This window comes from Rhinichthys klamathensis, unplaced genomic scaffold (genome assembly GCF_029890125.1).
Source record: "Rhinichthys klamathensis goyatoka isolate OS25496 unplaced genomic scaffold, OSU_Roscu_1.1 h1tg000033l_1, whole genome shotgun sequence".
Lineage (NCBI taxonomy): Eukaryota > Metazoa > Chordata > Actinopteri > Cypriniformes > Leuciscidae > Rhinichthys > Rhinichthys klamathensis.
In genome coordinates, this window is record NW_026606582.1 from 1,659,802 (window position 1) to 1,674,999 (window position 15,198).

The 15,198-nt window shown below is 39.2% G+C and overlaps 1 protein-coding gene across 1 annotated transcript; it reads right to left on the reverse strand.

Moving 5' to 3' along the window:
* Positions 1 to 2,245: 2,245 nt before the first annotated feature.
* Positions 2,246 to 8,657, reverse strand: sall1b (spalt-like transcription factor 1b). The gene is made up of 3 exons (XM_056245732.1): positions 8,251 to 8,657; positions 3,499 to 6,809; positions 2,246 to 3,355 (listed from the first exon to the last, which is right to left on the reverse strand). The coding sequence occupies exons 1-3, from the start codon at positions 8,291 to 8,293 to the stop codon at positions 2,972 to 2,974; spliced, it is 3,738 nt and encodes a 1,245-aa protein (XP_056101707.1). The 5' UTR covers positions 8,294 to 8,657; the 3' UTR covers positions 2,246 to 2,971.
* Between the last annotated feature and the right edge of the window lie 6,541 nt (positions 8,658 to 15,198).

Genomic DNA, 15,198 nt, shown 5'->3' on the forward strand with positions numbered 1-15,198 from the left:
TTTTTCATGTCACTCTCCTTCCTTTAACACATGGAAAAGGGTTGCACATTCTTTTTTTTGTTTTTTTAACAATGAAACTAACCTATTTTGACTTCTAATCTATTGTCTGTGTCTGAAATTATTGTAATATTGCTGTCATTACACAATACAGTCCCTTTGACAAGTTGTTTGAGTAAAAATATATTTACATAACAAATTAATGCAAATGAGTGTATAGCTATTTATATTGCTTGTGTCCGTTCAAAGTGAAAAGAAATAAATAAGAAATCATATTTTGCATACGATGTTTTTTTTAGAACCATTCATACGTTTTATGTTGTAACATTATTTTCATATCACATTTCCCCCTAAATACCTCAACATTTCTCCTTCTCATTCATTTCAATATTTTTTTTGTATAATATTTCTTTATTTTACTATAGTGATCTGTGAATACTTTAACATTGAAATAATATCTTTTTTTGTGTGTGCGTGTAATGCAAGTTTTTGTGGCAACAATTTTCATTTAAATAATGGAATGCAATGCAAAAAAGGGGTCCAAAAATAGGCTTTATTTTCTTTATGAAATATAATGCAATTGTGATTTTAGGGTGAAATATGACCTGGACATTTCCCTGACTGGTTTTCACCCTAATACTGATAAACTGTCAAAAAATGTTTAATATAAAATGAAATATTTTAATATTCTAATTTTCATGTCTGTTTTAGGAAAAATACAAGCCACCATTTTGGGAACACCCATGTATCTGGGAACTTCACCCGTTCACTCGTCAGGTATTTGACCGCCTGCTTACACCTCCAGTGCCTCCCATCTGTTTGAATCAGATATGTATCTGGAGAGCTTTGTACTCCCTTGAGCTTCATTCTAGCCGATTGCTCATTTTATAATGCTAATGGTGGCAGGCGGGATGGTGTTGGGTTCCCGTCAGCTGGTCGCTGCGCTGGGAAGAGTGTTTAATGGACTTTGACAGTTAAGAGGGCAGATCTTATTCACTGAGGGATTTGGTATGAGGTATTATTGTCATGACAATCAATGGATATATTACTCAACAGACCCCAATGAGTCAGATGTTTTTGGTCATATAAAGCAACTCTGCAGGATGTATCACTATGGAGGAGCTCACCACACAATGGACCACTCATTTGTATGCCGTAATAGTTTTAATAATGCTATCAAGACTACATCTGACAAGCCCTAATGAGGTCTAGACAAATATAACAGCACCAGTAAAGTAATCTGTTATTAAGTTTTTGGGTAAAATACAATTTGTAAGCTTTTTTGGGTAAAATTTGTAAAGAAAGACACGCCTGCGCACATATATATTCTAACGTGCATACCTATAGACTAAACACGTAATACGCATGTGCACGCCATCAGCGTTTTCACAGGCTTGCGTTTTTAAAGCTTGCGCAGAGATAAAACAACAATAATAATATATATTCTTCAAGGCTTGCACCTTGGAACCTATTTCGGGGTTTGCGTTCTCGAGCCACCAAACACTGTTGTTGTGCGAATGAGCGGCCGGAGCGTGTTAAGGGTTTTCTGTTAGAACGGTTAATTAATAACTAATGATCTTTGCAATGGAAGTGAATCGATCAAAACTAACTTCAGCTGGACAATAACTTTATTCTAGAGCTGCTGTAAAGCCAAAACAACTCTGTCACTTTAACTATTGTTAAAAGCGCTATATATAAATGAAGGTGACTTGACTTGACTAAAATGAGCAAGAAATCTTAGTTGGGACTCAGTGGGAGCAGCTATGGAAAACACAATTATAACAGTCAGTAGCCATTTCATAACATTTTACCATATGACAACCACCACAGTAAAAACAACCACAACATGTTCAGATAAAGCATTTTATCAGATATCAAACGGACATACACAGAAGAAACGCTAAACCATTGCTCACCATCTGTCTGTGTGGTGTACAGACATGAGGTAGAGCTGATGAGTCGTACCTGCTGCATGAATGGCCTCTATTATTCTATTTGGTTGAAGAAGTATCATCTTCCATTGGCAAAGATCATTGCGTATTAACACAATGTGTTATTATTGGTAAGTTTATTGAAATGTAAATGCAGAGGACAAGGTGACCTAGATTTTTATCAGTAGAGAAAGGGCATGAATTCTGCTTGTGTGTGGAAGTAGGGAAAGAATCATTTCTTTGTTAAAAGTAAATCACTGGAAGAGGAGACAGGTGCTTGGAGGTATACACACTCATATGGGACAACTTATAATGAGTAATTTCAAAAGCACACTCCTTTTATTAATCAAATGGGAAGTGAAATGATTGTGCTTTGTTTAAGCCAAATGACAGTTAAAATGGAAAAATGGCTTTGAGAATTTGCAGTTGCCATAACATTCAAGACATGATGCCACAACATGAACTAACGTCATACATAACAGTTCCTCCAATGTAACAATTTAAATGTACAGAGTATGTTTTAAAACAATACAAAAATAAAAAATAGTTTTAGTATGTTTAGTGTTGTTTACATTAACAATGCAAATACTGTAAGTATAAAAAGAACACACAATTCAAGCTCAAATTATATTAATGTGAAACACTGATTGATAAATAGTTTTGGATAAAGAAATAGATTCATTTCTCCATTAAATACAAATTTACCTCATTACAAAACCTATATATTACAACCAAGTGTTTAGCAAATGTGCAGCGTGAATACCTTCAATTATTAAAAAAACTTAAATGCTATAAAATAATAGATCATAGCTGCATATCTTCCTCAGCAAAACAACAAAATAGCATCAAATTAATTAATACAATACAATCAACACTACTTCAGTTGTGAAGATCTACCCAAACTAGGCAACATTAACCAACAGCAGAATCTTTAATAATGTCACTACATAGGGTACACTTGTACAAAAAAACCTGAATGAAACAGCACACCTATGAAATTGCATCACATTTAAATTATGGGTTTGCATCCTAAAAGACGAAATTCAATCAGTCACTGTTGTTTTATTATCTTCAACCAATTGCCGGAAATGAAAAGTTGCACCATTTTCGCTCAATCTCTCAAGCCAAGGTAAAGCTCTGTTGAGTTGTAATTTTTCTAAGTTTTCCAGATGCCCAGCAGAAGTCGACAGGTGAGGTATGGCACCATTTTGAATTACAGGCATTTCATTGGTCCTCATACCCAAAGAACCAGTGAGAGAGGTATACTGGCCCCAGAGACCTATGGAATCCCCGTTACATACTTTATCCACAACATCTTTTGGAGGAGTGTCTTGAAATCGCTCAGAATTGGACCTAAGGAGTGGACCATCAAGCCTGCGACCTCGTCTGGCTGGAGAACTGCTCCACATGTGTGTTCCCATATGAACCTAGATGGAAAACAGGATGGAAATGGCAAGTAGATAGTTGGTCATAAGGTATCTGGGATAATACAACTGATTCCATACACAGCAACAAAATACAAACTGGCAATCAGTGATGGAACACCTTTAACAACCTTGGAATGGTGTACCTTCAAATTTCCTTTAGTGGTAAATGCACGTCCACATATGTTGCAGGCAAAGGGTTTCTCACCAGTGTGGGTTCTTTCATGAATCTGCAGTGCACTTGAAGAAGAGAAGGTCTTCCCACAAGTGTGGCAGAAGTGCTGTTTAGCAGTTCGTCGAGGTGGTGTTGCTGTTAATGTTGGTGTGGAGAGTAGAGGTAATGTGGAAGCTGTTGAGCTAACTACACCTGCGGGTGAATCTTTAGGATCTTTTTTAATGAGCCAATTGTGTTCAATTCTTTTTGACGGAATGATTGGTTCCATGGAGGGTAAAAACTGGTTTGGAGGAAAAATCAGGATCTGATTTGCTGGCTCAAACAGCTGTGAAGGTAAGTCTCGCATCTGGTGGGTAAGCATGTGCTGTTTAAGGTTACCTTTGGTTGAGAACCCTCTGTTGCACGCAGTGCAGATGAATGGGCGCTCTTTGGTGTGACTTCGATAATGAATGTCCAAAGCACTTTGACAGGCAAACGTCTTGTTGCAAATATCACAAACATTGCTTTTTAGGGATACCCGGTCATTGAAGGGTAAAATCATGGTCAAGCTATCGTTTGGTACATCTCCAGATGTTCCGTCAAGTAAACTAGACACTGTGGGACTAGGCTGTAGGCTTGAGTTGTTTGATTCAGCAGATTTCAGGTTTCTGTCAGTTGTCGTGTATCCTTGCATTTCATAAGCACGGCCATTGGGGCAGGATGGGTTCCAGGAGGGGTTTGTCTCAGTGATGGCCAAAATCCTCCTCCTTAAACTCTCATGATCCCTGTTTAGTGAAGATGATCTCTGGGTTAAACAGTCTCTATCCACTGATCCATTCCCCATAGTCAACTTATTGATGTTTGACAAATTCTCCACATTTGAAACTGTAATCTGACCTTCTGACCCAGTGGCTCTGGCAAACACAGAAGAAGCAGTTGAAGAACTTAGACTTTCTGGTAAAGAGTCTTGGTATTTTGAATCAGATACACCTTCCATAATTTCTATGTTCTCATTGGGAAAGGTATCCACTTCCAAGGTCCTACCATCTACAGAGTCAGTGTCCTGGTCCATTGGTTCTTCACTATCGTGCAGTGGGACGTTAGGGATGTGACCACCCATATGCATGTGGATATGCTGCTGTAAAACCATTGCATTTGTAAACTTTTCTTGGCATATGGGGCAAGAATGCTGTTTTCTAAGAGTTGGCATGGAACGATGAATGCTATAGTGTGTCTTGAGATTGCCCTTAGTTGTAAAAGCCCGTCCACACACCCTGCATTTGAATGGCCTTTCTCCAGTATGGGTGCGGTAATGCATTTTAAGGGCACTTTGACAGCTAAGAACCCGGTGGCAGATTCCACACTCATTAGGGTCAGTAGACTTCTTGTCAATGTTCTCCACCAACTGCTCCAGCTTTGAAGTCTCAGATGCTCCGGAGGGATTTGGAAGACTTCCAAAAAGAAATTTGGTTTCTAGCTGCTCTGATTTTAGCTCAGTTATTAATCTTGTACTGACCAAGGTATTAATAGCAATGTCATCTCTTAAACCTTCCCCTGAGGAGCTTAGTAAGGTAGCGATACTCAAGGGTTGTGTAACCTCTTGAAGTTTCTCATTTGAAGTTAGAGGAGGGCTACTGCTAAATCCCTCTTGATGCCTGTTACTTCTCTCACACACCTCACTGACAACAGGACTATGAGGTTTGGTTATTGATACCCCTTCCTCCTCTTTTTTAATGATGGGTGGAAGACTTGGCAAAGATGATGGAAGCACAAAGCCAAGAGAGTTACCCACTAAAGGTTTACTATCCAACCAGTTAAGAGCAGGCTTCTCAGGAGGCAGAGACATGCCATAAGGAATACCTGTGCTGGTTGGGACATTATCTAAATGCTCTGGAACCGGATAAGGATTCATTAGTATGTTAGGATACTTCTCCTTGTGACGTTGGAAATGGACTTTGAGATTTCCACGGGTGGAAAATCGATTCCCACATATGTTACATTTGTAGGGTCGCTCTCCAGTGTGAGACCGCAGGTGTATTTGCAAAGCACTATCACTTCCAAATACTTTGGCACAGAACCTGCATTTGTGCTTGAATATACAATCTTCGGATGGCCTCTTGTGTTCACATAAACTCACATTGAGAGGTTTGACTTTCCTATGTTGGGCTAGGGCAGTTAAAGCATTCAGGTCCTCTACAATTGCCCCAATCCTAGGCAAGGAGTTTTCAAACATATTAAAGCTGTTTTGTTTATGGGCCAATTCGAGTTTGTTTAGAATCCCATCTGTAAATGAAGCAGGAGATGGTGAAGTTGTTTTTAAATTAGCTGAGCCATCAACTTTATCACTGACTGTGTTTCCTGGCAAAGATGGATTACTACACCGATCACTACCAACCTTTGATGGCAAAGGGTCGTCTCTATTTTTTTCAGTCATTTGGGAGGTTCCTTTTTCATCCCTTAAACCATCTTGGTTGTTTTGTGAAATAACATGTTTAGACTGTTTAGCATTAGCAGTTAGGTTTTCCACTAGCCCAGCAGCTGTTGTGAGTTGTTGTGTGAGGTGTGAGCTGAGTTTTCTCAGTGAACTGGTTTGAAACAGACCACTGTGGGTGTTTGTTGCCAAAGGTTTATCAGAATTTTGGGTTACTAATAGCATTATTTGGTGTCGAATATCTTCAATTAGTTTGAATTGCTGCATCTGCTGTTGCTGCAGTGATAACAGCTGCTCAATCAAACTAGAGGAGGCCAATTTGGTGTTGCTAGAGTTCCTGCAACTTGTCTTTGGATTCAAACTAGTTTCCTGTGAGAACTGAGCAACAGCAACTTTGGTGTTTTCAAGGTTCTCAATGAAGACATTGCTATTAATGGCTGACAATTTACATAACTCAAGTAAGGTACTCTCTTGAGGTAGGACAGCTGAGCTAAAGCCATCAGCATAGTTTTCATTATCATGATGTAAATTAGACTTTTTGGCAATGTCATGATTGCAGTTTTCATATATGTGTAAGGATTCGTCAACATCCACTGATGCTCTACCATTAGAAAAGTCACAATGTTCCTCCGTACTGTCATTACTTGTCACTCCATTCAAATGCTCCTCAGTGTTGAAGAATGATGAATTGATTGTGAGGCCAGAAGGTGGAGAATCTAGGCTTTCGTTTCCACTTACTATTAGAACTAACTGGTCCTTTGAACAGTCTTTCTGATGTTGATAGAGGTCTGTTATACTGGAAAATTCAGCACAGCATTGTTGACACATATGGACACCGTGGGTTGGAGTGGGGTCATTCTCCATCATATAATCTGTATTTCAAGAAGAAAAAGATATAAATGTGTATATTAGAGCATTTTAGATTCAATGTAATGCAACTCAATGCAAACTTAAAGCTTAGCAATAGACAACACAGTAGCTTTCTTCTCAACAGCCATAACAATACATGATATTGTCTCAAAATTAAATTCGAATAACTTCATAGTTATCAAGTAGTAATTTAAAAAAATGATCATGTAGCAAAATCTGCACAAATTTCAGAATAACTTCATGGCATTTTGAGCATCTTGTAAATATCTCCTAAATACACTGTATTTCATTGGAATTTCCAGACTGACATTCATTAAATAGAACACCTTTGTTTCAAGTGCATATCAAGGATATCTTCACAGGTTTTGTTTTACATTTTAATGATAAAACTTGCATATTTAATGAAAAAGTAAATTTTGATCCATTACATTCATGATGACCTCATACATTTCTGCAACAGCCAGCAATATAACACATTGCAGCGGTGGGAAGAGTTGTAACAAAACTGGCCTATAGTGTGTGTGTGTGTGTGTGTGTGTGTGTGTGTGTGTGTGTGTGTGTGTGTGTGTGTGTGTGTGTGTTTCAGCATTGGAAATGAAAGACAGACAAGGTCCAGCAAACACTTTGAAAAGTTAATATCAGAAAAGCATGTTTATAAAATTAGTAGGGTTTGTTTTTAATGCTTATTTAATTTCATTTCATCTGCTGTCACTAATTTTTTTACAGCATGAACCTTCTATTAATAGGGTACAACAATAGGGTTTTTTTGTCAACAGTTATTATTTTCTAGCAATAAACATTAAATAAACATCAAAATAAAATAAAATGAATGCATTCAGTGCATTGACCGGCCTAAATTAAACTATCCCATTCAGTGGTTTGACAGAGTCACTCAAGTTACAAATTGTGTACGAATTTAGAAATTTAGTTCGAAATTTTACTTGGTATTTTCACGCCATGTAATGTCCAAAATGTTTAAAACATTTTTTTAATGGAATGTCAAATTTGAAATAGGTTGAAAATCATGCAGTAACAGGATTGAGTGCAAAATGTGGGACACAACTAAATATTGACTAAAATGATTTTAAAAATAAGATTTTAATATTTGTCATCATACGTTTTTTGGTTTGAACATTTGTAAAGAGAGCCATCACCAACATATCAAATTAAAACTATACAATGAAAACATAATTTGCTTGTCTTCTAAGTTGAAATGACACTGTGATTTAACATCACTTCATGCAGTGATTAGTTGATACTACAGATCATATAGGCTATTACAGGTACACAATGACTAACAGTTGTAGACTGAATCCTGGGAAACGAGTTATGCGTGCGAAACATTAAAAGTGTTGTACTTATTTCCTTACTTTTTCAAACCTAAATTTGCGCGCTTTGATCAAATTCCATCAGCATGCAAGTTCAGAAAGTGCTATAACTCACCGATGAGCACATACTGTGGCTTAGCCTGTTTCCTCCGGGACATGCTGGAATAAAACCCGTGTCTCTCCCTGAAGAATCCACAAGTGTACTTTTATCAAAACGAATCAGTGTCAAACCAAAAGCATATTCTTGTCAATGAGCCCCGGTCAGGGAAAATCAACTGTTTGCGTATTATTCATCATAACTGAGAAATAAGTTCATAGAAATGAAGTTGCGATGATCTCACAGGGATGTGCTGAAGGCAGTGATGTCAACAAAGACGTATTAAATAAGTTTAAAACGAAAGTCGTTCATACATCACCGCACTGTCGATCACAATATCCAAATTAAACATTCCCACCACAACTCATAACATGACAACTCAAAGACCGCAAATCCATGAGGAAATTCTTTGACAGCGTTGAGAGAGTTCAGCCCCGCCCCTCGGGGTTCCTATTGGCCGACACGTTTCACAGCCCATCGATGACCCTTATTGGTCAGTTTCAAAGTGTGTGTAGACAGAGAGGATGAATCAGTGGCTGGTAATGTAAAGGATTAGTTTCACTACCAGCAACACAAAACCAGTGATTTAACATGCTAACAATTTATATTATAACTAACTATATTTATATTATTAAGCTCAACCAGTTGAACAATGCAAGAATAGACATAAAAAAATAGTATTTAAAAGTATTTAAATAGAGAAGGTTACATTAAAAACATTTTAACATTACACGTTAAATTTGGATGTTAAATCCACTATTGTTTTATATAGAATTTTTCTAGTCAGGATTTAATGCAATTCAGAAGTAGCTAATTAAATTACAGAAAAATGAATTAAAATCCCATACTTTACTTTTCAAGGGCAAAGTAATTAAATTAAATTAAATGTATTACTTAGTAATGCATGGTATATTTTGGTTATGTGTATTAAATATCATCTGTTAATCATTAATTTTAATGAAATTATTTTTGTTATGACTTAACAATGAAGGTTATGGGGTTTATTCTAAAGCGTGGTGTTTGGGTGTGAAGAGTGTCAGGCTATATGGTGGTTGTAGTTAAAATATGCTTTGTTAGTGTATTAATTCGGGAAATCTGTCTCTGCAGTAATAAATTCAATGTAAACTTTTTAATGGGTTATAATGGGTTATAATTACCTCCCGCATGCAACAAAAGGTCTAACCAGAACCCTACCCAAAAACTGCACACTCTGTCATCATCACCTCATGTCTTTCCAAACCCCTATGAATGACTTTCTGAAGATATTTCGCATGCAATTACTATAAATAAGCTTTCAAGCTTCAAAAAGGATCCACAATCACAACAAACGTTTAGTTAATCTTGTCCACATGATTGCTGCGCTATAAGTCTTCTGAAGCCATTTGATAACTTTGTGTGTGAAACAGACCAAAGGTCGGAACGTTATATTATTCACGGATAACCTTCAGTGATCTACTGCGAACGGATCGAGTCGTGAATCGAATCAGTGAATGAAATTCAGAGGTACATCCGCCATGTTGTCACAGTCATGTGACCTGCGGCGTCAGTCATAACTCTCCTGTGGCCTCATGGGATAGAAAAGTATCCAGTGGATTAGCACCTCAGAATCTCACTGAAGGTAATCCGGGTACTTCTCCCTACTAATTTGATATTTTATTATGTATTAATTGATACTATTTGGCTCACATGCTGTTTTTCACCTATAGTATGGAAATAGGCATATTCGGACGCAGAGTCATGTTAACCGAATCAACTAAATAATTGTTCAGTAAATACCATTGCACATTTCAGTCTTTTCCTCAAACCTGCCCAGTCATTACAATGGCAAATCCTGATTTAGAACTGTCTTGAAATCAAACTCAATTGTTCTGTGATATAAAGTTAGGGGAAGATGCCCCCCTTAAGAACAATGTGGTTTTACTTTTAAATTGTAACATATTTAGATATATGTTTAGCATGTGCCGGATGATGATGTACCAGCCAATGTGATATTAAGGGAAATACATATAATTTGATAATTTAGTTGTTATAGAACAAAATGTAAAATTATTCAAAGAGGCCATCTCACCCCACTACTGGTACAAATGACTTTTGATATAATTCTTATTAATATTTATATATTTTTTTTATGAAATATAATATAATTAATGTAAAATACTAAATCAACTATTATTAAAATGGAATTTTGACAATTTAGTTGAATAATTGAATAAACGATGTCAGACAAAGCAAAAAAGATTTATCTGAAATGTAAAATTACACTGTGACTTATACAGGCATACGAATATTTAAAAAATTTAATATATAGCAACACTATATGCACATTTAATGATTTCACTCAATTTACCTGTGGGTTTTAATGAAAGTAAATATGTCTGAAAGTCCATCTAATTCATGGAGATATTAAACAATAACCCCGTTAATTACAATAATTATTCAATTTAAAAATAACAACACCAGTAACAACATGCCACTTGGGGCCTTCTGGGTGGCTCATCTTACCCCAAGGGTCTAATTTTATCTGTTTAATTCAACATTAAACTTAACTTTTACCCCAAAACATAAATCCCTCATTAACAAAAATCGACACACAAAAAAACTTTGATATTCGACATAAGAAAATGTCATAGATCACTATTTTCCAGAGACACAAAATAAACCTCAGAAATGTCACGGCTGACTAAATCTCACAAATGTTGATATTCAGAATAGCATAGCCACTCATCAAAAGTGCTGAGATGAAATTTTGTGTCATAGCCAGGAGAAAAAATAATTAAATTAATAATAATTTTTGGGTGAGCTATTCTAGCAAGACTCAAACATTAAAACCCACAGGTTAATTGAGTGAATATTAGAATAAGTAAACAATATTAAAAATACATACCATTTTGAGTATTAATTATGTTCAGTGCTTTATTTCAATTCACTTTCTGGTTTCTAAACAGATTACAACTAAACAGTGTTCTTTGGAAATAACTCATTCATTCATAAATAAAGTAAATGGGAAATTATTTCATTTATAATTCAGTGCTGCTCAGTCAGTCTGCAATACATACTAAAATTATTTTTTTAGCATGTTGTGACTTTAGTTGGCGACACAAACACACATTCATTATTTCCACCCCACTTTTGATTATCTCATTCACCTCTAAAACCGCACACACACACACACACACACACACACACACACACACACACACACACACACACACACACACACACACACACACACACACACACACACACACACACACACACACACACACACACACACTCAACCCTTAAAAGTGTGCAGTGTGTTTTCACGGCGTCCTCTGCAAACAGAACAAGTCATTATAATCAAATGCATTAATAGAAAATGAGACACACTGCCTCAGTGAGCCTAATGATATATTTTGCATGGTTGTCTGTTTTCAGAAAACATGATTTTATTAAATGCCACTGTGATGTAAACAAGTTATTTTTGCCCGTCGCTTCTCCGCAGCTTGTGTTGCCGTGAACAATGATGTGTTGACCTAAGCCGGTTACCTTATACATGAGGAATTTTCCTGCTCTTTGATGGTGCGTGAACATGACTATTACTGTCCACCTGATCTTTTGATTCATGGTTCTTCCGTGCGGCGCACAAATACATAAATACATATGTCATTTTGGTTTTGTGGTAAAAAGGTGTGTGTGTTTGTGTGAACAGGAGCACACCAGGTGCTATGCTGCACTCATATGAGTCATGTTTTATAGTCATTAGATATGAAGGGTTGTGCGGGAGCGCTGTTATCCATGGCCTAGGGTCCTTGGCAACAGACTTGATATGGACAAATGACACCTTCACTTCCTAAAAACACAAACACAACATGCCAACACTGTCTCACACCAATATTTACACACTACATGTGCATAATTATCCACCGCAGATATATTTTGTTTTCTTCAAAGCCTTGAACACTTTTAAACATAATTTTTCGATTACAGTCCATTTTCTGGTTGAACTTTTATTCTGAAAAAGACCTTTACTATAACGTGGCTGCCTTAGGTGGGGATCGAACCCGCGTCTGCAGTGCTCAAGTGCAAGGTGTTTACCACTGAGCTAACTCCCCAACAGTTGAACCCAAAAGCAGAAGAGCAGCAAAATAGACAGAAGGGTCAAAAGGTGTAATAAAAAACAAATTTAACTTGATAACTGATCACAGAGCATTGGAGCACAGAAAATATAGGCTCAAGACTGAACACAAAGGCAGGGAACAAACAAACTTATAAAGGGCTAGACACAGGTGAAGGGTATGATAGTTAACGAGTAGAGTGCTGAATAAGGTTAGGGACGTTGGCGCCATCTGCAGGAGTGGAGAGATCAGGGCTCAGAGTATAAGTGCCATCTGTAGGCCTGGAGGGAGCATGGCATAGAAGACTCAAGGAGAGCACCCCCTGCTGGTCAGGAGGGGAACAGCAACCCAAAGATGAGATCTTTACAGGAGCCCCTCCCCTAGGAACGGCTCCTGACGTTCTTCTGGCAGTTCCCTCAGGCCCGGTGAAACTCTGAGACGAGAGTCGGATCCAGGATGTCTCGAGCAGGAACCCAGGTCCGCTCCTCCGGGCAATAGCCCTCCCAGTCCACCAGATATTGAGTTCTCCCGCGGACCTGGCGGGAATTAAGCAGTCTGCGGACTGTGTAAGCTGGCTGGCCATCAATGATGCGAGGTACTGGGGCAGGCTTCCTAACTGGGGTCAGAGTAGAGCAAACAACAGGTTTTAACTGGGAAACATGAAAAGTGGGGTGAACCCTCATGGACCTGGGCAGATGGAGTCAATAGGAAACTGGATTAATCTTTCGGAGGATCTTGAATGGACCGATGTATCATGGGGCCAGCTTGCAGGATTCCACCCCTGAGTGAAATGTTGGTCCCACCCTCCGGTGTCGGTTAGCCTTGCTCTGTTGTCGGGTGGCTCTCAATAAAGCAACACGTGCTCTTTGCCAGGAACGTCGGCACAGGCGGACCAGCTGAGTAGCAGCAGGGACGTCAACCTCTATCTCCTGTCCGGGAAACAGAGGGGGAGGGAAACCATACTGACATTCAAAAGGATACATGTCTAGGGAGGAATGGTAAAGGGTGTTATGTGCAAATTCAGCCCAGATTATTCGAGAGCTCCATGTGGATTGATTGTCGGCAACCAGGCATCTTAATGTCCTTTCAATGTCTTGATTTACTCTCTCTGTCTTGCCGTTGGACTGGAGGTGGAAGCCCGAAGACAGACTGATGGAAGATCCGATGAGCCGGCCGAATGCCTTCCAGAACCGGGAAGTGAACTGTGGACCCCGGTCGGAAACCATATCCTGCGGAAAACTGTGGATCCTGAACACATGCCTCATCAACAGTTCTGCTGTTTGGTTTGCTGTGGGGAGCTTGGGCAAAGGTAAGAGATGGCAAGTCTTTAAAAATCTATCCACCACCACCAGAATTACCGTATTTCCTTGAGACTGTGGTAAGCCTGTGATGAAGTCCAAGGAAATGTGGGACCAAGGGCGCCTCGGAATAGGAAGTGGGTGCAGCAGGCCTTGAGGGTGGGTTCTAGGCTCCTTATTCTGGGCACAAACGGAGCAAGCAGCGACGAAGGCCCGGACGTCTATGTGCAGTTTAGGCCACCAGAACTTGTCGAGAATTCAACTTCTTCACCTCCCGGATGTAAGTGAGGTTTCTGTGGTCCATCCATATGAGGAAAGGGTGTTTGGCCAGCCAATGCCTCCACTCTTCCAATGCCATTTTAATGGCCAGCAGCTCCCTGTTCCCAATATCTATATTTATCTATATCTATATATATTCTGAGTTGAGGTAAGCCGACAAGAGAAAAATGCACATGGGTGAAGCTTATCACTCCTACTCCTCTGTGGTAGGACGGCTCCTACCCCCCCATCTGAGGCGTCCACCTTCAACACAAAGGGCATCTCTTGATCAGGGAGAGTTAGGATTGGAGCAGAGGTGAAGAGTCACTTCAATCTATTGAAGGTTTGGTTAGCTCTGCTGGTCCACACAAATGGTTTGGCGACTTCTTAGTCAGTGCGGAGAGAGGCTGAAGAACTGAAGTTTCTAATGAATCTCCTATAAAAATTGGAAAAGCCTAGAAAGCGCTGTACCTGCTTCACCGAAGTTAGATGGGGCCAATCCAGGACTGCCTGAATCTTGCCAGGATTCATCTGGAGGCTGCCCTCGGACACATGGAAGCCTAGAAATGAGACTGCTGGAACATGAAATTCACTCTTTTCCAGCTTCACAAAGAGTTTGTTTCAGCAGCTGGACCAGAACCTCCCGAACATACTGAACATGTTCCTGGTAGTTGCGTGAGAATATGAGTATGTCATCCAGATAAACAAACACAAATGTATTCAGCATCTCTCTGAGAGCATCATTAATAAAGGCCTGGAAGGCGGCTGGGGTGTTAACCAGGCTGAATGGCATTACCTGGTATTCGTAGTGGCCCATCAGAGTGTTGAATGCAGTCTTGCACTCGTGTCCCTCACGGATTCTAACTAGATGATATGCATTATGAAGGTCCAGTTTAGTAAATATGGTGGCACCCTGCAGGATCTCAAAAGCAGTGGTCATGAGGGGAAGAGGGAAGCGGTTCTTCAATGGTAATACGGTTTAAACCTCGGTAGTCTATGCAGGGTCGGAGGGGGCTGCCATCCTTCTTTTTAACAAAGAAAAAACGTCTCCTGCAGGTGATTTGGAAGGACGGATGAATCCGCTGTCCAGAAATTCTTTGAGGTATTTGTCCATGGCTAATATTTCAGGACCAGAGAGAGAGTAGAGCCTTCCACAAGGTGGGCAGGCACCAGGAACCAGTTAAATAGGGCAATCATAAGGTCTATGAGGGGGCAGTGAGGCAGCTCGGTCCTTACTCAAGACTTCATAGAGGTCCGCATACTCCGGGGGAACTCGGGAAGATGAGCTAGAGACTTGGTTTTAGCTGGCTCCT

Coding starts and splice junctions, on each gene's coding strand:
- sall1b (XM_056245732.1), bottom strand. CDS start 8,293: ATGTCCCGGAGGAAACAGGCTAAGCCACAGTATGTGCTCATCG. Junction 6,810..8,250: donor GCCACAGTATGTGCTCATCG/GTGAGTTATAGC, acceptor CTTGAAATACAG/ATTATATGATGGAGAATGAC. Junction 3,356..3,498: donor CCACTAAAGGAAATTTGAAG/GTACACCATTCC, acceptor TTTTCCATCTAG/GTTCATATGGGAACACACAT.